Source organism: Coffea arabica, chromosome 2c, assembly GCF_036785885.1.
Source record: "Coffea arabica cultivar ET-39 chromosome 2c, Coffea Arabica ET-39 HiFi, whole genome shotgun sequence".
Taxonomy (NCBI): domain Eukaryota; kingdom Viridiplantae; phylum Streptophyta; class Magnoliopsida; order Gentianales; family Rubiaceae; genus Coffea; species Coffea arabica.
The window spans coordinates 75,197,986-75,218,045 of record NC_092312.1 but is presented as its reverse complement, the minus strand read 5'-3'; the positions used below and the strand labels follow the sequence as shown (position 1 = coordinate 75,218,045).

General features: G+C 38.3%; 1 protein-coding gene and 1 non-coding gene across 7 annotated transcripts; one reads left to right on the top strand and one right to left on the bottom strand.

Moving 5' to 3' along the window:
- Window positions 1-1,388: 1,388 nt before the first annotated feature.
- LOC113728068 (mediator of RNA polymerase II transcription subunit 12-like) lies at window positions 1,389-18,496 on the top strand. Of its 6 annotated transcripts, none has more exons than XM_072076514.1 (14): window positions 1,389-1,767; window positions 1,867-2,421; window positions 3,359-3,549; window positions 5,499-5,558; window positions 5,687-5,792; window positions 5,918-5,986; window positions 6,128-6,181; window positions 6,437-6,544; window positions 8,045-8,194; window positions 8,288-8,635; window positions 8,731-11,126; window positions 13,533-16,142; window positions 16,648-16,972; window positions 17,612-18,496. In XM_072076514.1, exons 3-14 carry the CDS (start codon window positions 3,425-3,427, stop codon window positions 18,059-18,061), a joined length of 6,801 nt encoding a protein of 2,266 aa, XP_071932615.1. In that variant the 5' UTR covers window positions 1,389-1,767; window positions 1,867-2,421; window positions 3,359-3,424; the 3' UTR covers window positions 18,062-18,496. The 6 variants fall into 6 exon arrangements, with proteins under 6 accessions (XP_071932615.1, XP_071932618.1, XP_071932617.1 ...); XM_072076517.1 differs by lacking the exon at window positions 1,867-2,421 and having other exon boundaries at window positions 1,389-1,802; window positions 8,731-8,866; window positions 9,044-11,126; XM_072076516.1 differs by lacking the exon at window positions 1,867-2,421 and having other exon boundaries at window positions 3,359-3,432.
- A 1,012-nt stretch (window positions 18,497-19,508) lies between these two features.
- LOC113728329 (U6 spliceosomal RNA) lies at window positions 19,509-19,611 on the bottom strand. Its single transcript, XR_003458057.2, has one exon. It is a non-coding gene; the product is annotated as a U6 spliceosomal RNA (small nuclear RNA).
- Between the last annotated feature and the right edge of the window lie 449 nt (window positions 19,612-20,060).

The following is a 20,060-nucleotide window of genomic DNA, read 5'->3' as shown; positions in this document are numbered from 1 at the left end:
GTAGTGGAGAAATCGCTTCATAGGTTTCTTCATATTCTTTGTGTAGTAGTGAGTGTTTAATAGGATTAATGTACCTTTAATCTTATAGTTGTAGTACCTATACATAGAGGTACATTAATACCTTTTGTGAGGACTTTTGTATTAGTTGGAATAATGAGATAATCACTCTCTATTTCTCTACTTCTTTCTCTAATATCTCTAATATTTCACTTGATATTATCGTGGTTAATTTTATTAGTTTCACAACAAACTTTACATTTTACCATTTTATCCATTGCAGCAACACAATGTTAATGAAATTTATAGAGGCGTATAGAAAAGATAATCCAACATTTAATATAGAATTAAGTCGATAAACAATCAAATTAGCCCTCTAACTCCATGAAGTCGAAGAATACAAAATTGATTTACAGGACAAATCAGAATAGACTGTGTACAATTTGAATGATGGCAGCACGATGACCTCTCCAATTTGACCATTCGATTGCCTAATGCTATTTCCATTTAATTTACTGGTGTAAATATGCTAACTACTGAAAAATCTCACGGATTTAAAGAACTCTCACAGGCTGTGAATCTTGTGGTAACGTATTCTTATCCAACAGACTACAAAAATTGTTTCTTTCCCTTTTCCTGGTAAGTAAATGGAAAACCTCTTTGTAGCAATATTGGTAAGTACTAAGTCGCCACTACATTCGTACATATACTATGTGTGTTTGGATTGTAAGTTATTTGAAATATTTTTACTGTAGCACTTTTTGTGATGTGATGTATGTGAGATAAAAAGGTAATTGGAAAGATAAAAAGGTGTATTGGAAATTGTAATGGTGATGTCAGCAAATATATTTGGCCAAATAATTGACTGTCCAAACACACTCAGTACTATTAAATGGTAAATGAGATTTTACTGAACAAATCATGCATATGCAACGGTAAATTTCTCATCTAGATTCATACCTTTGAGTGATAAGTTACTTCAAAAAGTTACCTACCTCAATAATTTATTAAATTATGTTGTAGTAAGATAGTAACAAAAAAAAAAATCGAGGAAAATTATTCTTGAAAAAAGTAGATATATATATAAAGCAGGAGCAAATGGTTTGTTTGATTTACATATCATTTTTTTGAGTATTCATATTGCCTTCATTTTGCCTTTTTCTGATAACAAATTTAGCAAAGATAATTAAATTTTTGAGGTAATCCCAAATATTAAAAATTTCCCACTTCTTGTTCCCCGCTAAAAACTCAAGAAATATTAAGAGTATATATATATATTCAAAAAGAAAAAGAAGTTTTCTCCATTTCTATTATGTTTTCGTATTTTAATTTTTTTTCCCCCTAGCGCTCATCGTCATCATCTGCAAAAGCAGCAAGGAAAGAAGAGTCAAACCATCAACCCCCACTCCCCAGCCCCCAGAGCCTTCTCTCTCTCTCTCTCTCTCTCTATCTATACATCGACCTATACAAACAGTCAAAAAAATAGGCTAAATATACATTTTCATACATAGATACAGGCACTTGTATGTACATGCCCATCGCTCGATATTTCAATCCTAATTCAGTAAATCTCCCAATCGCCTTCTGATTTCCATTGAATTTCTACTTATTTTCTCTCTCCTCTCCCATTCTACCAGTTTCTTTCTCTTTCTTTCTTCAATTAGTGAAAACCCTAATCTTGAAAAACCTCCTCTTGAACCCTAGTGATTGGAATTTGTTCAGCTCGTTTCAACTTTACAATCGAAACAACCATTCCGCTTGAGATATTCGGTAGTTTCTATTTTTTTCTTAATGTACTTTCTAAGGTAATCTAAGAAATTTAGGTTAAGTTGTTCTTACGTTTTCTGCTCTTCCGTCTGTTCCTTTCAGTTTATGCAGTTGTGTATAATTGGATTCAGTGGGATTTGGAAATTTGCAAGATTGAATGTGGTTGATTTGATGGCGGGGGGGTTTTTAGATTGGTTCTTACACATTTCAGCTGTGGTTGCCCGGAATTCTTTTTTTTGGGTCTTTTTTCTTTTCTTGAATTTTCTTGGATCAGAATGCTTTTCAGTAGTATATGTGGTAGTGTAGCTGTTTAGCCGTAGATGGGATTTAGTTTTGGAACTTTGTGCCAACTAAACAGATGGAGAGTCTTTATAGAAAAATGTGTGTTTTGCTTTGCCAGTGGAAGCGATTGGACCTGCATTGGAGTTTTCGATACGTTGACTGTGAAGAAGGGTGAATTTGTTTTTCTAACTAGTTTTGGGTGCGTTTAAGAGTTTATTATAGGGTGGAAAGCTGGACTATGGCACTCACTCATCTGATGAATCTGTGTGATTTTTAAGTAGAGGACTTTTGTATGCCCTAGTTAGCTGGAACTCCATGTGGTCTTCTCTTTAAAAGTGAAAGGAAGCCTTGATTTTTATGCTAAAGGAAGGTCAGGTTCGTGAGTTTTTCTACTTCCTCGTGGGTGGGGTCGAGGGTGGGGCTGTTCTTTTTTGTTTTAGATGGTTATGAAATGTTGTGGGCTCACTTCTTGCAAAGGTCTTGTTGGATTCATTACGTGATTAAAACTTGAACGTTTTGTGATGGTACAATGCAATTTTATAGTGGCTCAGTTGCTAGGATCAATAAATCACTCTGAGACACAATAGTAGTAATGTCATTAAATGTTAAAGCGCTCAACTTCTGAGTGTGGGTAAAGAATCAATTCGTACATTTCTTTGGGTGTCATGTGTCAATGACGCCCAAAGATTAATTGGAGTAGCTTCATTGCGTGATTGACCTATCATTCTCAGTGTCCAAAGTTATTCTGTCACTTGTGCGAGGTTCTCTAGGGTTTCAAATCCGGCTTTTAATCTTGAACACTGTTGTATTTATCCTCCTATATTGTGTTCAAGCTTTACCATGCTTTTTGCAACGAAGAATAGTGGCTTTAAGGTTCTGGAGAAATTTGCATTAATTTTAAATTGTCGTGTAGTTACAAATTGTTGTCATGTCCGTCTTAGCAATTAATGACAATTTCTTAGCCTCTAATTTTCTCTTAATCAGTTATTTGCAATTCCTTTTTTCCTTTCTTTGATGACCTCTTACCATGGGAAATCAAATTCTTCAGTCTTAGAAAAATCAATTCTGTATTGCACTTTTTAATGTCTAAAGTGCTAATGCTTATCACAACGACAAGTTTGACCCTATGTTGTTTAAATTGTTGAGATGGAACTTCTGTTGAATCGTCTTTTCGGTCTGGCTGTTCTTCTGACTTCTGTGCCCTAAAATACATTTTGTGTCATTTATAACTGCTCTTTAATGCTAAATTCTATGGCTAATATAATTATGATTGTTTATAATTTTTTTTTATCCTTCATGCTCTTTATTGCAGTTTGACCAGCATAAACCTTGCTGAGGTTCAATGCTGAAGGCAGCATGCAGATGATAGCTGGGAGACATGCAAAGGTATCATGCTGCCAGCTGCACTAGTGCAGTCAATAACACTGCCATTGGAGGATCTGCTAGGGATGTTTCCCGAGCTGAGTCATCTTCCATTCCGTCAAACTTTTCTTTGAATTCTAGGTACAAGAATCTTATGTCTTGTTTGGATTGCCATTTTTTCCTGAAAGATTTTTACATTTTTTGTGAACACAGTTTTCAATCACCTTTTTACCTCACATGCATCAAATAGGTACGATGTATTTTTTTAACAAAAATTCCAACAAATAGCAATCCAAACGGGCTCTTAATTTTTTGCTCAAGCATGTTAAATGCAATTCATGCTTGTTTATACTTGCTTCATTGCAAATGCTTGATACACACAAAGCATATAGAAGCTTAACCAATGATAATTTTTCTTTTCTTTTAAAACTTTTGGGATCATTACATATTATATTATCATGTAGTTATGTCCAACATGCAGTAGTGCATGCTACTATGCCCAAATGTTCTGATATCCAGTTTATCATTTCATTCTCAGTAAAGAATTTGTTGCTGTTTGATCAATAATGGTTTCCTATCATCTTCTGGTTAGGATGATTTTGAGCATTAGTGATTTTTAGATGGAAACAATGAGAAGCTGGAACTGGAAACATATTTACGACCAAAGATTTCTGAATCAATAGTTCATGTTAACTTGGATGGTTAAGAAATGCTATAATTTATCCTATTTGAGGCATGACTTTGGGTATTCAATTCACTAGTTCAGATCTGATCAAAATGTACTTTCGGAGGATTAATTAAAGTGAAAACGATTATGAGTATCCAGCTGTTGCAGTGGTTATTCATGTTAAATCTGTAATTGGAATTTTAATGTAGTCATATTTTATGGGATTTCCTTTGGGGTATGTCTAGGTTTAAGAAAAAAGAAAGGAGAGGACAAAATTCCACTTACTGGAAAGAAAGCAATGGAAAAGAGAAGATTGTAATACTCACTCGTTGTGTTTTGACTTAGAATGGAAATGAAAGTCTAGTGTTCTGTTTCAAGAGGGATGAGAAACAAAAGGAAAGGGTTTCGCTTAGAAAAATGTATCTTGTGAGGGTGCTTGAAATTTCTTTATTTAATTGTATGGTGATTTAAGTAAAGGAGAGGTAGAAGCAGTCACATCAGTGAAAACTAATTATATCACAGACACCTGGTTTAAGGATATTTACTGTACTTAGCCTTTTTTTTTAAATGGGGTAATTAAAAAAATTTTAGGCTTGGTTTAAAATTAAAATTGCACCGATTTGAATAGATTGCTAGTATGATTTGTAAAGAACTGATGAATCAACGTTGTTATCTCGGAGTCCTGATGAATCAACATTGTTGTCTGCTGGTAACGTGATGATAAGATGTTTCAGTTTGTAGTGCTTTGGAACTCATTATTGCTTGTGATTGAGCTGTTCAAATATCTTAATCATGTTACTGTTATCGTGGTGATGTTTTCTTTCTTTTTGATTCCTTTAAAAGAAGTGTATAAAATTTTGATGATGGTTGCGGGTATGGCAAGTAGCCTCTAGTTGGAATTATTTTGGTCCACGACTATTTCTTTAAAAATCTTGCTCCCTTGCTCTTTTGTCTTCTTAACTCGAGGCATCTTGTCCTATGGTTCTTTCATATCTGCAGAAATTGGCTTCATAGTCATAGCATATTAATAATTTTCTATATAAGTTAGCAGCTCGCTTTCTTGTATGGGAAATGCCTTTAGTTGGATGTTAGTGTGCAAAATCCTGTATAATTTCCAGATTAGTCTTGCTGACTTACTCTTCTGTAGTCATTGACTTGGGGTAATGTGTCTGATTAACTTTTTTCAAGTGGTTGCATTTGGCACATATCTAGAGAACCCATCTCTCTCAATGTTAAAACAGATTTCAAGATAATATATTTTATTCTCTAATTGTTTAGCTTCATTCTGCTATTTCAATTATACTGTAACTGAATTAGGGTTTTTAGTTTCCCCTATTTATTTTGCTCCTAAGAGATAAATGGGTTAGTTTTTCCAATTAAAATACCGCTGACATGCTTAGTGATTTTAATATTGCTCCTTCAGGCGACCGTTACCTTTAACTCCATATAAACTGAGGTGTGATAAAGAACCATTGAATTCCAGGTAATTTCTGTTGAAATTATGATTGCCCATTGTAGATCTTTTGTCCTTTCATCTGAGATTGTTTCTATATGTACCATCATCATCAATGACAACCAGTGTTAATTTATTAATTGGGTACCATTTGACAGGCTTGGGCCGCCTGACTTTCACCTCCAGACTCCTACTTGTCCTGAGGAGACGTTGACCAGGGACTATGTGCAGTCTGGTTACAGGGAGACGGTTGAAGGGATTGAGGTAACTTTTTGGGTGTCTTCTATTTAGAATTTTATGGTTGTATGGATATGATTATTGCAATCTTTATTTTTTCTTTTATTGGAGTTGGTACCTCAGTAGGGATATGTCTTCACTAATGTTTCCAGGAAAATAGAGAGACTTCATTATCACAAATTCAGGCTTTTACAAAGCCAGTCATCCTCAAGTGCAAGGAGGTAATTGTTCTGTGTTTAATGGTGTCACCGGTCTCCCCTTTTATTTTCAACGAGCTACACATTTGTAGGCTTGGTATTCATTAGACTTGGAAGTAATGCTTGCCTGATACCGTCTCTCTTTGTTTCTGTGCTCTTTTGCAGTCAATAAGAAAATGTCACAGGGCTATTAACGAGTCCCGTGCACAAAAACGAAAGGTGATGCTGTTTTTCCTCCCGACTTTTTGATGGATGAGCTGATTATATTGATCTTGGCTAAATTAAAAACCTGTCCTGCATGTCTCCTGAAATGTGGGAAAATTGTCCATCTCTATCTTTTTTGAATTAATGTTTACTTGTTGGTGGTTTAGCCTGTCTACTTGTTACTTATCTGGACAATTATGGAAATTGTTGTGATTGTTGTAATGAAGTATTTTGAAAGCATAAAATGGATAAATGCTCCTATTTTTGCAGGCGGGCCAAGTTTATGGTGTGCCTCTTTCAGGTTCACTTTTAAGTAAACCTGGCGCCTTTCCTGAGCAAAAACCATGTGGTGAAGAGTTTCGAAAGAAATGGATTGAGGTTAGTCTCCACTAAATATTTTTCTGCATCTGGGTTTGTGTGTTCATGGATATGGCTTTCTTGCATATGCTAGTGCGAGAATGTGTTTATTTCCTTTTAGTACTGAAGTCTACAGGATGAGCTGGGTGTTGGATTGGTGTTATCATGTTCTAGACATTCGTAGTTTTACATTGTGGTTTATGACAGTTAGTAGGAGTTTATTCTTAAGAATAAGTAACAGAAAATATTGTTGAAGATGACTATTGTGCATATGGCTCCTATAGAACTAATAAAAGTGTAATTCTAGTTGATGTTGATATATTTCAATCATTTGAGTCTGAATTGTCATAGATTATGAACAAACATTTATGCCCTATGCATGTTAAATTTGATGTGCAGTGTGCTAGTTAGCTGGAATTAAATTTGATGTGCAGTGTCCTAGTTAGCTGGAATTAATATTGTTTATACTCTAACAATTTATTCTGTCAGTCATTACCTATGCATGTTAGATGTTTATATGGATGTAAACAGGACTGACACTTGTGTTTTTATTCTATGCAAACCTGAAACATGTTGGAAGTTCTTCTATTTAAGCCTGTCACTCAGATCCTATAGGGTATATGCTCGTACCACAAAATCAGTGTTGCTCATTGGCTTGCTATTTTAGGGGATTGAATAACCTGAATTTTTGTATATTGAATGAAAAGAATATTGGGTGTAAACCCTCCAAGTTTAAAGTTTTAATTCATGATGGCTATCCCATTGTTATAAGCAGAATCACTGGGAATTTATTGAAAATGAGCTTAATAAATCAATCAAGGACTGAAGGAGGCACAGACAATTTTAAAACTTTGGAAAAGAGCTTAGCTACTAACATTTTGGTTGAATGTTAGTTCCTTGTGTGGATGATACCACAGTGACAAAAGATTCATTCCCATTGTTGTCTTTAATTATCCTCCTGTGTCTGTTGTAAAAGTAGATGGTGGACATGTTGTTTATAAACTATAAAACACACAGATGCACACTAAGAAAACGTAGTGTTACATGAGTAAAATATGATATACATTTGGAAAATATATGATTGTAGTATTTTTTACATTGAAAAATTGGATATGCATTTGCAAGGGCAACATTGAAACTGACTGTAAAGGATATGTAGAGTCTTGTGTCCAAAAGCCATGTTTGGGCCTTTCTAGTGTACTTAGGTCCATAATTGAACGGTCCTGGGGACCTGCTTTGATACATCTGTTGCCACTGTTAAATGCTTCCTCCATATTTCATTCCCTATGGAGAAGATGAAATGCATAATGAAGCTTTGGGGTGACCTGTAGGGTTATACAGCAGGGGAGGGGATTTACTTGACTAGTAAACAAAATACGCTATTCATTGGCATGTTTTTGAGGTTAAAACTCTAACTTGAGCAACTGTATATCCTATGCAGATGCATGAGTCTCTTGTGTTAAAGCTCTTTTCTTTTGTAACCCTAGTGTCTGCTAGCTCATTATTTGAACATTTTCCCAGGGATTATCTCAACCGCATAAAAGATTGTGTTCTTTGGCTGATCATGTTCCTCATGGTTACCGGAGGAAATCTCTTCTTGAAGTTCTCATTAGGAATAATGTTCCACTACTCAGAGCTACTTGGTTTGTGAAAGTGACTTATCTTAATCAGGTATTGAGTATCCCTCCATGCAATATTGTTATGGAATTATTATTTTTTTATTATATACTGTTGAACTTAGCAGATTATGGTTTCACCTTGCAGGTACGGCCTGGCTCTTCCAATTTGTCTGGTGGTGTGCCTGACAAAACGCAGTTTTCGCGATCAGAGCAGTGGACAAAAGATATCATAGATTACCTCCAGGCGTTCTTGGATGAGTTTGTTTCAAAAAATAATTTTCATTCCACTCTGCATATTAGGGATCGATCACCACAAATGGTTTATCCTGGGACCCTACAACATCGAAATGATGCTGCTTCTACTTCTACTGATGCTGATGAGCCTTCTTTGCATTTTAAGTGGTGGTATGTGGTTAGGCTCTTACAATGGCACCATGCAGAAGGACTGATTGTTCCATCTCTCATTATTGATTGGGTTTTTAATCAACTGCAGGTATTCTACATATGATTTTGAATATATTGTACTTTGATTAAATTTCATCAACTGGTAATACTTTTGTTGGTAATTTCATTTTTTTGCCTTCCCAGGAAAAAGAGCGTCTTGGGATTTTGCAGTTGTTACTGCCTGTAATATATGGTGTAATCGAAGCCGTCGTATTATGTCAGACCTACGTGCGAACTCTGGTTGGCATAGCTATGCGTTTTATTCAAGAACCTTCTCCTGGTGGGTCTGATCTTGTAGATAATTCCCGAAGGGCTTATACCATGTCTGCTCTTGTTGAGATGCTTCATTATTTGATAATTGCTGTTCCTGATACTTTTGTTGCTTTGGATTGCTTTCCCTTACCATTGTGTTTGGTAACTAATGTGGTCAATGATGGGAGTTTTTTGTTGAAGATAGCTGAAGATGAAAGCAACATGAAAACTGGTCCCCTTGAAGTAGCCTGCTTGCAGAGAGACAAGGGTGTTGAGGTTCACCCTGACTCTTTGACCATAAACTGTATTGTTTCATCTATTCAGAAACGTGCAGAAAACCTTGCAAAGGCTGCCAGACCGGGACATCCAAGTCAAAATGTAGCTAAAGCTTTACTGGCATTAGATAAATCTCTTATTCACGGAGATGTGTCAGTGGCATATAAACTTCTTTTTGAAAATCTTTGTGATGGAGCTGTTGATGAACGTTGGATTGCTGAAGTGAGTTTGTGTCTACGGTCATCGCTCAAGTATATTGGAGTAGTGACCTTGTCATTTATTTCCTCTATCTTTTTCATTTGTGAGTGGGCAACTTGTGATTTTAGGGATTTTCGCACTGGCCCACCATCAGGCCAGAAGTTCAGTGGGAGAAAAGACCTCTCTCAGATATATATTGCTATACGGATTTTGCAGCTCAAGAGGAGAGAGATGCAAAGCTTGTCTCAGGGCAAGAACGAGAGTAGCCTTGCTCCTGATACTCTAGCCAAAGATCCTGATTTGCAGAATAATTATCCAGGCAGGTTTCCTGTTGGCAATGCTTGTGAACAAAATAAATACAGTTTAAAGAGTGGGAAAACTAGAAATTTGTCAAATATTTTTGAAAGCCCGAGCCCTTTACATGACATTATTGTCTGCTGGATTGATCAACATGAAGTACACAGTGGAGAAGGCGTCAAGCGGCTTCAACTACTCATAATGGAACTTGTGAGGGCTGGTATCTTCTATCCCCAGGCATATGTGAGGCAATTAATTGTTAGTGGAATCATGGATGGGAATGGGATTTCAGTTGACCTGGAGAGACGGAAGAGACATCATAGAATTTTGAAGCAGCTTCCTAGTTCCTATGTACATGATGCTCTCGAAGAAGCACAGGTTCTTGAAGGAGCAATGCTTTTGGAGGTGATTAATACATATGCAAATGAGCGTCGCTTGGTACTTCGTGGTCTGCTTGATTGCCATAAGAGTTCTGGCAGCTCTTGGCAGAAACAAAAGCATTATTATAACTCAGGAGGTGGCAGTGATCCTTCTTCTGTTGATCAGTGGAGATCTCTTCAGGGGATATCCAGTTTAACTACCAAAAATGTTGATCAAGTTGTTGAGCTTGAAGATCTAAAGGCTTCAATAGTAATGTTGCTGCAGCTTCCTAGTTCATCACTGTCAAGTGACAGTGGACTAGAAAATTTTGTTGGGGGTTTTAAGAGATCTACGGGATCTTCTATTACCAAGATCGATATTGGTGAAGGAACACCTGGATGTGAAGAGTGTAGAAGGGTGAAGAGACAAAAGTTGAGTGAAGATAGGAGCTCATACCCACAGGGATTTTTATCCAATGCATTGGATGATGAAGATATATGGTGGCTGAGGAGGGGCCCGAAGTCTCTCGACAAAATGGATCCACCTCCTAAGCAAGCCAAGCAATCTGGAAGGGGGAGGCAAAAGGGTGTTCGTAAAACACAAAGCCTTGCACAGTTAGCAGCTGCTAGAATTGAAGGTAGTCAAGGGGCTTCCACAAGTCATGTTTGTGATAATAGGGTGAACTGCCCACACCATAGAACTGGTGTTGAAGGTGATGCTCCAAAATCTGGGGATGGGATCAGAATGGCATATGGTAGTGACATTGTTTCAATTGGAAAAGTTCTGAAAAAGATGCGACTTGTGGAGAAGAGAACTGTGATGTTATGGTTGATAAGTGTTGTAAAGCATCTTGTTGAAGAAGCTGAAAAGACTGCAGCAAAAGTTGGTCAATATGGCAGACCATATTCTGCTGTTGATGATGCAAACTCTGTGCGATGGAAGCTTGGTGAAGATGAATTATCTATGTTTTTGTATCTGATGGATGTTTCTAATGAATTAGTGTCTGCTGCCAGGTTTCTTCTCTGGTTGCTGCCAAAAGCTCTTAGCAGCCCCGCTGCTTCCATCCACGCTGGTCGGAACATCTTAATGCTTCCAAGAAATACGGAGAATGTTGTTTGTGAAGTCGGGGAGGCATTTCTTGTATCATCTATTAGGAGGTGTGCTCTTGGTTTTCTCAAGTCATTTTGTCAGCTTGGCTTTGAATTATTTTGCTGACTGTTGTGATTTTTTGTGTGCATTGCTTGCTATATTGCCTCCTGCATTAGTGTTTTATGTTTGAATATCATTAGATTTCCTATCCTTAGCTTCTAGAAAATGGTTTGCAGTGTTTATACTAGTCAAGTGACCCTGTGTGGTTTTTTGTGATTGTGTAAATAACTTAACAGGTTCCTACCTAATTTGTGAAGCCCCTGGTTCTTAACTATCCAGTATCCTTGGGTATACTCTCTTCTGATAAAATTATCTTCAATCTATTACTCAAGGATGGTTCAAAGGTTGAAAATCCAACTACAGAGACACCACTTGAACTTTTCATTTTCCCAAATAAAGTTAAAATTAGACATCAAGGTCTCTCAAGTTGTTAGGGCTGTTTCCTAGTAGGCTTTATTGTTAGCTTGATTCTTCTTTATTGACCTATAGTAGTGAAGGTCTTGGACAACGTTGTGACATTGACCACTTTGCACCATCTAATAATTTGACTTTTTCACAAAATTTTCTTTCTGGTCCTAGATAGATAAACTACTTATGAGTTACCATTTCTGAAGGGATTTGGATAATGTGATTAACTAACCTTTTACATTAGCATATTTCAGAATACCCCCAAACAAGATTAAAAGAAAAAAAAGAACCAACAGTAATACCCCCAAAAGACACTTAAAAAAAAAACTAAAAAATGCACAAAAAATAACCCAAAGAGTGACACTTGCACACACTCATCACCCATTATCTGTCTGCCACCAACCCCTGCCACCCACTGCTACCCTTCCCCTTTCTTCCACCCCCACCCCACCCCGGGGGGGGGTATCCCCTTCCTTCAGGCCTGCTTCTTTAATGACCAGATCTGGTCTGGTAGTGGTTGCTGGGGAGGGGAGGTGAGAACGGGGAGGGGCAGGAGGCAGTTTTTGTTTTGTTGGGGTGGGGGAAGGGGGAGGGGAGGGCCAGGGGGAGGACGAGTTTTGCAGGTAGGGAGGAGGGAGGAGGAAGCGGAGAAGGGGGAGGTGGCAGGGTTGTGGAGATGGGATCTGGCGGTGCATAAAACACCTTAAAAAACTCCCTAACAACACCTATTCCAGTATGTTTTTAAGTAACGTTATTAACAGTAAAGGTTTATAGTAACACCCCAAAGAACACCCAATCCAAATGGGCCTCTCGTTTACAGTTTGTTTTGTGAGGTAGGATTGGATGAGAGAAGAAAAGAAAGTGAGAGAAATGGAAACTTTTCATTCACTTGCCAGTTTCTTCAAAGACAGAAAAGAACGGATTTAGCTGGATTGAGACGGATGAATTTTTTTGGTACAGTTTAAAAATTTTTCCACCCATTTATGGGCTGATTTGGATGGAAAGTTGGGGAAAGCCTTGTAAATCTTTTAAAGGATCAGTTCTGTCCTTGGATGACTACTAAACAAAATTTTAATGACATGTGTATCCAAAATCATTCCATTTCTTTCTTAAATCCCCAAACAACATTATGATCTCTTCTCTTCTTTTCTTTTCTCTGATACATTAGGTCCCCCCCAAACTCCTTTTTTATATCATAAACTCTCAAACTAGCCATTCAAGTATTTTCAAACAGAATTTGGGTTATGAAGGTTTTGTTACTGTAGATTGTTAGTTGATATTGATTTTGAATTGCATTTCTTTGACGAGTTGTTGTCTATGCTTTGTGCTTTTCTGCTTCTCCTTCTGGACTACTGCAGCTTCTACTTATGTACAAACAACTATCCATGCATTTTCCAACACGCCTCTCTTTTGAATCATGTTTTGGCAGGATCTCTCTATTTGTGACAAAATTTGAAAAACTTTTGTTTTCATATTGAACATATATATTAGATTCCCTGAGACAGTTTGTGTTATTGGGCCCTACATTTTTCCATTTTCATCTTGATTTTTGGATTTAGTGGTTTAGAAAGCATATGAAAACTTTGAAGTTGATTTTAGGGAATGAGAAAGTTGTTGGAGATTGTGATGTCTAAGTTTGCTCTTGCGAAAAGTTTTAACTGTGGCTTCATTTGGTGTTAAAATATATCAGGACATCTTCATGTGATAAATAATTCTTAAGACCTGGGTAGTAGTATTTTTTCTTAAAACTTTGGTGATTTTTATTCTTTTTATTTTGTGGAAGCATTTGACATTTGAAGCCATTGAATATAAGCTCAAGCATTGTACTCCCTGTTGCATTGTCTGCTTCCAATACCAAATTTCATAGTTCTGATTTATAGATAATAAAGTCCATCCTTTCTCAAAACTATGATAAAACTTGAGTTTCTGGTTGGTATACATCTTTCAATGAAGATATATAATGCGTGAGGGTGATGAAGTGAACTATTTATACTGTTCTGTTTTAGGTATGAAAATATAATCGTAGCCGCAGATCTTGTTCCTGAAACCTTGAAAGCTGCAATGCATCGAGTTGCAGCCACAATGGCCTCTACCGGAAGGGTTTCAGGTTCTTCAGCTTTGGTTTATGCAAGAAATTTGGTGAAGAAGTACGGAAACGTGGCTAGTGTTGTTGATTGGGAGAAAAACCTTAAATCATCTTATGATAAAAGACTCATTTCTGAGCTTGAATCTGGAAGATTGCCTGATGCGGAGTTTGGCTTCCCACTTGGAGTTCCTGCAGGAGTTGAAGATCTTGATGATTTTTTCCGTCACAAGATAAGTGGTGTACGGGTGTCCAGAGTTGCTTTGACAATGAGAGATATAGTACAAAGGCAAGTTGTTGAAGTTTTTCAATACTTTTGTGGCAAAGAAAGAAAGCTTTTTGGGCCTGGTACAGTAAAAAGCCCTGTCTTGGAAAACTTGGATGATGGTTATCAAATAGCTCAACAAATAGTAATGGGATTAATGGAGTGCATGAGGCAAACTGGTGGTGCTGCTCAGGAAGGTGATCCTACTTTGGTATCCTCTGCTATTTCTGCAATTGTCAGTAATGTTGGACTGGTTATTGCTAAAATTCCTGACTTAACTGCTGGCAATCACCTAAATTTCCAGTCCACATCCAGTTCAATGCATTTTGCTCGACGCATTTTACGCATCCATACAACTTGCTTGTGCCTGCTGAAGGATGCACTTGGTGAGCGTCAGAGTCGTGTCTTTGAGGTTGCTCTTGCAGTTGAAGCTTCTACTGCCCTTGCTCAAGTGTTTGTGCCAGGAAAGGCTCCTCGCACTCAATTTCATCCATCTCCTGAATCCCATGATTCTAGTTCAAACTCCTATGAAACCTTGAATAGTTCTGTTAAAAGTGTACTTGGACGAGGGGCAAAAATTGCTGGAGCTATTTCTGCGCTTCTTGTTGGGGCACTTCTTCAGGGAGTTACTAGCCTTGAGAGAATGGTTACTCTCTTCAGATTAAGGGAAGGGCTTGATCCAATTCACTTTTTCAGGAGTTTGAAATCCAACTCAAACGGGAGTGCTCGTTCCATTGGGGCTCTGAAGCTGGATAATTTGGTTGAAGTTTCCACCCACTGGTTTCGAGTGCTTGTAGGTAATTGCAGAACTGTTTCTGATGGATTTATTGTGGAGCTCTTGGGTGAAGCGTCAGTTGTAGGTCTCTCTAGAATGCAGAGAGCACTTCCTCTGAACTTGGTCTTTCCGCCTGCCTATTCTATATTTGCATTTGTCATATGGAAAGGATTAATTTTTAATACTGGTGTTGGCTTGCGTGATGACCTCCAACAATTGTATCAGTCCTTAGCATTGGCGATAGGTGATGCATTAAAGCACCTTCCGTTCCGTGATGTGTGTCTGCGAGACACTCATGGCCTTTATGATCTCATAGCTGCAGATGCCATTGATTCTGAGTTTGCAGCCTTACTGGAATCACATAGTGCAGACGTTCTTTACAAATCCATGGCCTTTGTTCCTCTCAGGGCACGGCTTTTCTTAAATGCCCTTATTGACTGTAGAATGCCACAGTCATTGCTTAAACCAGAGGACGGTAATAGGATGCAAGGGCAAGGTGGCCAAAAGAACTATTATCAGGAGAAGGATGCAAATTTCAGAGATAAGCTTGTGCATGTTTTGGATACATTACAACCTGCAAAATTTCACTGGCAGTGGGTTGAGCTTAGGCTTCTTTTGAATGAACAAACAGTCATTGATAAACTGAAAAATGAAGCCCCTTTGGCTGAGGCTATTAAATCAGTTTCACCGAATGCTGACAAGGTTGCAGTTTCTGAGAAAGAGAGCAGCTTTGTTGAACTCGTTGTAATGAGGTTACTTGCCAGACCAGATGCTGCTTCACTCTTTTCTGAGGTTGTGCACCTTTTTGGAAGGTCACTTGAGGACCAAATGCTAATGCAAACTAAATGGCTTCTTGGAGGCACTGATGTTCTTTATGGAAGGAAATCAATTCGGCAACGGCTTATCATTAATGCTGAAAAAGAACATCTATCAACTAAACTGCAGTTCTGGAAGCCATGGGGGTGGTGTGATTCAAACTCTGATTCGCGGAAAACAAGGGGAAGCAAGAGGAAGTTTGAAGTCGCCTCTCTTGAAGAAGGTGAGGTGGTTGATGAAGGTTCAGATGTGAGATTTCCTGGAAGAGGATCCACTCAAGTTGTGGATGTTGAAGGTTTCTTGGTGAGTCAGCAGCATGTGACAGAGAGAGCATTTATTGAATTAGTTCTCCCTTGTGTGGATCAAGGCTCTGATGCCTCAAGAAACACCTTTGCAAACGACATGATCAAACAGATGAATAACATTGAGCAGCAGATAAATGTACTTTCTCATGGAGCAGCTAAATCTGTTGGATCAGTTGCATCTGGAGCAGAAAGCCCAGCAAGCAAGGGCAATAGCCGAAAAGGTATGAGAGGTGGGAGTCCTGGATTATCCAATTCCAGACGACCTGCGGGACCAGCTGATGGAGTACCATCTTCCCCTGCGGGGTTGCGAGCTTCCATGTCATTGCGCTTGCAGTTTCTCCTAAGACTACTTCCTACTATGTGCACTGATGGGTAATTCTGTAAACTGATTACACAATTTGTTCATGAGGGCATATTACCCCTTCTTGGAGACCATTCTCAATATAAAAGTCCTGAATTGCTTTTGCATGCTCCAGCTGAATTTTGTTTAAGACGGAATCTTTCCATGCATGTTCTCCTATCCAGATTTTACTAATATGAAGCAAATGCCAGGGCGTTATTTATTTGAAACTTTAAGGTTAAAAATAGTTTTGATTGATGATGAAGTTAATATGTCACATGGATAAAGGACAGTTTACGGAAGGGAAATTTCAATTACTGGTCAATGGTAGAAGGTATTGTGCAAGTTTTCTAACTCTAGGAAGGATTTTTTCTGCCAATAACTTGTGCATGTACTATGTCCCCCATTCTTTAATGTTGAGCGCGTTGATTTACCATATATCTTGGTTATGCTGAATGCATCCATGTCTGTGATGAAACTAATCATCTCTAGCTATATTGCTTATTGTTAATATAAGCTTCATTTTGGACTTGTCAGGGAGCCAGGAAAGAGTATGAGACAGATGCTTGCTGCTGTTATATTACGCCTTCTAGGATGTAGAGTTGTCCATGAAGCTGCAGGCCATACCACAAGTTCAACTTTGAATTTATCCAAGAGAGATGTCGAGTCGCTTACAGAGGCTTCTGCTACATCTGTACTTTTATCTGGGGAAAGTCTTTTCGATTGTTTGTTATTGCTGCTACATGGACTGCTGAGCAGCTATCGACCTAGCTGGCTGAAGTTGAAATCTAACTCCAAGTCCGCCTCCGAGTGCGGCAAGGACTTTAGTGTTTTTGGTCGTGAGGTGGCGGAGAATCTGCAGGTTTGGTTGACTGCATACAATCTGAAATTCATTTACTGGACGCAGCTTATTATTTGATTTTCTTTTGTATTTACCTTTTATTGCAAAAGTATTAGTCCCAAAAACACATATATTAGATAAACACAGAAAACCAGAAGATTTATCTGATGGAGTACTTGTACAAGATAAGCAATCCATTATCAGATTTGCGTTTTGCTTCATGTTCAAAATGTTATAACATGATCTGAGGGGAATGCATGTCAAAGGACCTCCTTTTCAAATTGCTTTGGCATAATATATGAGTTGTGATTAGCTTTTTATTGAGGAGTTCTTTAGTTCATTCAGTACTATTCCATTTTTATAAGCTGCATCATCGATGCACGCTGTTTATGAGGACTACATTTACACCACAAATGCTTATGCTTTTCTTCCAAAAAATGGAAAGTTCTCAGTCCTTGCGATTAATGTATTGAAGTTTCAAATTTTTTGGTTTGAACATCATATTCTCGTGGACTTCTGCTCCATGGTTGACACGTCAATTTCTTTTATTTTTGAAGGCTAAATTGACTCTAGGGTATGGACTTTGAAAAATGTGATAGTAAGTGGAGAATTATCAAGGATACTTGTATTTTTGCTTTCTGACAATTTTAATCAATGCAGAATGATCTGAACCGCATGCATATGCCGGACCATATCCGGTGGCGAATTCAAACTGCAATGCCAATTCTTCTTCCATCTGTTCGGTGCTCAATCTCTTGTCAACCTCCATCTATATCACCGGCTTCGATTGCTGCTCTCCAGTCCAGCAATCAGATATCAGTTTTACAGCCTCACAATTCAATCCTATCCCAGAGAAATCCAGTTTCTTTGGTTCGAACTGTCGCTAATATGGCAGGGAAGGCTAAGCAACTGCCACTGCAAGATCTGGACTTGGAAATTGACCCTTGGACCCTATTGGAGGATGGAACGGGTGTGCAATCTTCGAGCAACTCTGCTGCTATTGGTGGTAGTGACCATGCTAATTTGAGAGCATCAAACTGGCTCAAGGGGGCCATTAGGGTGAGGAGGACTGACCTCGCCTACATTGGTGCAATAGATGAGGACAGCTGATATGAGTAGTACTTCAATTTTGAATTTACATACAAAGGGAGCACCCAGCAGGAAAGCGTCCTCGCTCATCCGTGACGGGAAAGTGGCCATCGGGGTCGCTCTAATTGCCTTTGGCAGCAAAGGCATCTGCTTAAAGGCACATTCTTTTTGGGTGCACGGGGTTCTGACTGGGTCACGTGGAGTCATGGACGACATTCTTTGGCGGCCTGTCCATTTTACCTCGCAGCCCTGATTGACAACTAACCCTTTGATCACCCCCTTCTGGACAGCACAATTCTTGGCGCAGTTCAGAAGTTGTTGTACATATAGGGATAACTATTTCCCCCTTTTGGGATGAGTAGAATGTCTCAGAAATGATTTTCTGCTCTTTCATGCTCAGCGCTTGTTGTTACATCTTGCAAATTGAGTAAAGTATCTTAAGAATGTTGTAGCTTATCTATTCTCTCTCTCATGCTTTGCCTGTCATTTTTCGTAAAAATGCTACTTGTTTCTGATTTTGCAGATTTTGCATGAAGCCTGGCCAAGTAACAAAAGTTTCGGGTTTACTTTCCGATTTCCTAGTTTTTACATGCGAACAGGTATTAGCGCATATTTGTAACAAAGACTTCTTTAGTTTAGGATTTGTAACAGCCTGGCATCACAAACTAGACGTATTGATACACAATTGTCTTAACAATTTTGGCTAGTTTTTCTTAAGGTCTATTCTCCGACCGGCTGCTCAAGCCAGGTCAAATGTGCTGGTTCCTCTCTATTGCTGTTTACTTGCGTTTATGTCCTGTTTACTTTGGAGCAGAAGGGACTCTGATTGGTGGAACGACTTGATTCGCCATCATCTGTATTACTTTTTAAAGTCGTGGTTTTAGGCTTCTCCATCCTAAATGAATAATTGAGCGGTACATCTTTGACCAGCTCTCCAGCTCTTAACTTTTTCTCTTGGATTATAATTTTTTTTTGGTTCAAGAGAGACTCTGATCTTACAAAGAGGAGAAAAGGGGGGATTCGAAATTTTCAGTATGTTCTTCTGTCCAAACAGGCTAATACAAACATATTTTTGAAAATTTCCATTCGTACATGGCGGATCAAAGTCTAGTTGTTTTGGGATCTCTTGTTTTCTTTACTTTTGTCTTTTCTCCTTTGATTCTTCGATACCCTTAAACAGGCCTCAACATTATGGTTGCTTTACTTTTGGTCTTCTCTTTATGCATTTGGTTGTGCTACTCTGTCTTGTTGCAAGATCTGCTGTATGCGGATATGTACCCTTAAGTAGCATGGATTTGCTATGATTTGGCAATTTCACGCTTCAGTTGTAAAGTTGTCTCAGCTCTTACAATGTAATTAGTTACATAGATAAGCCTTAGATTTGAGAAATCCATGCAACAACGTACAGATTATAAAAGGGCTTATGTATTCCCCAAGGCGTCGCAACACCCCAGCTGTTGAAAAACTTAATATTAGAGCAAACAAATGCTTCTGTGCGAGTCATCCTTGTGCAGGGGCCACGCTAATCTTCTCTATATCGTTCCAATTTTATTGGATGACCCCAAAGGGACAAAAACAAATGCATCTGATTTGAGTTAAAGAGGTAGTAAACAACTGAGAAGCTCAATAGAGGAAGGGATGGGTTGGGTGGTACGGGGGAGGGAATATAGGTAATAGATCTTGAGTTTGAGATCTCCAATTTACGTTAAGAACCTAACTGGTATCTTACGCTCGTGCTTGAAGCTTTCATATCTGAGTGATACTCAGTTATTATTTGTCCACATTTGTCATTAATAACTTCCAATTAACTGCCTAGAGCATTATCGGACTTGTACAGCAATGGCCTATGGTATAAACTGTGGTACTTTGAACTCTGCCAGACTTCCGCTATTGTGCTTGTCATGGCTTGTCCAAACTTCACCAAGCACAAAAAGGCATAAAATTCTTCAAAAATAACACCAGAGACTTTCATATTTTTAATGAAATGCATAGATGTGTATGGTCTCGGTCATTATATTTA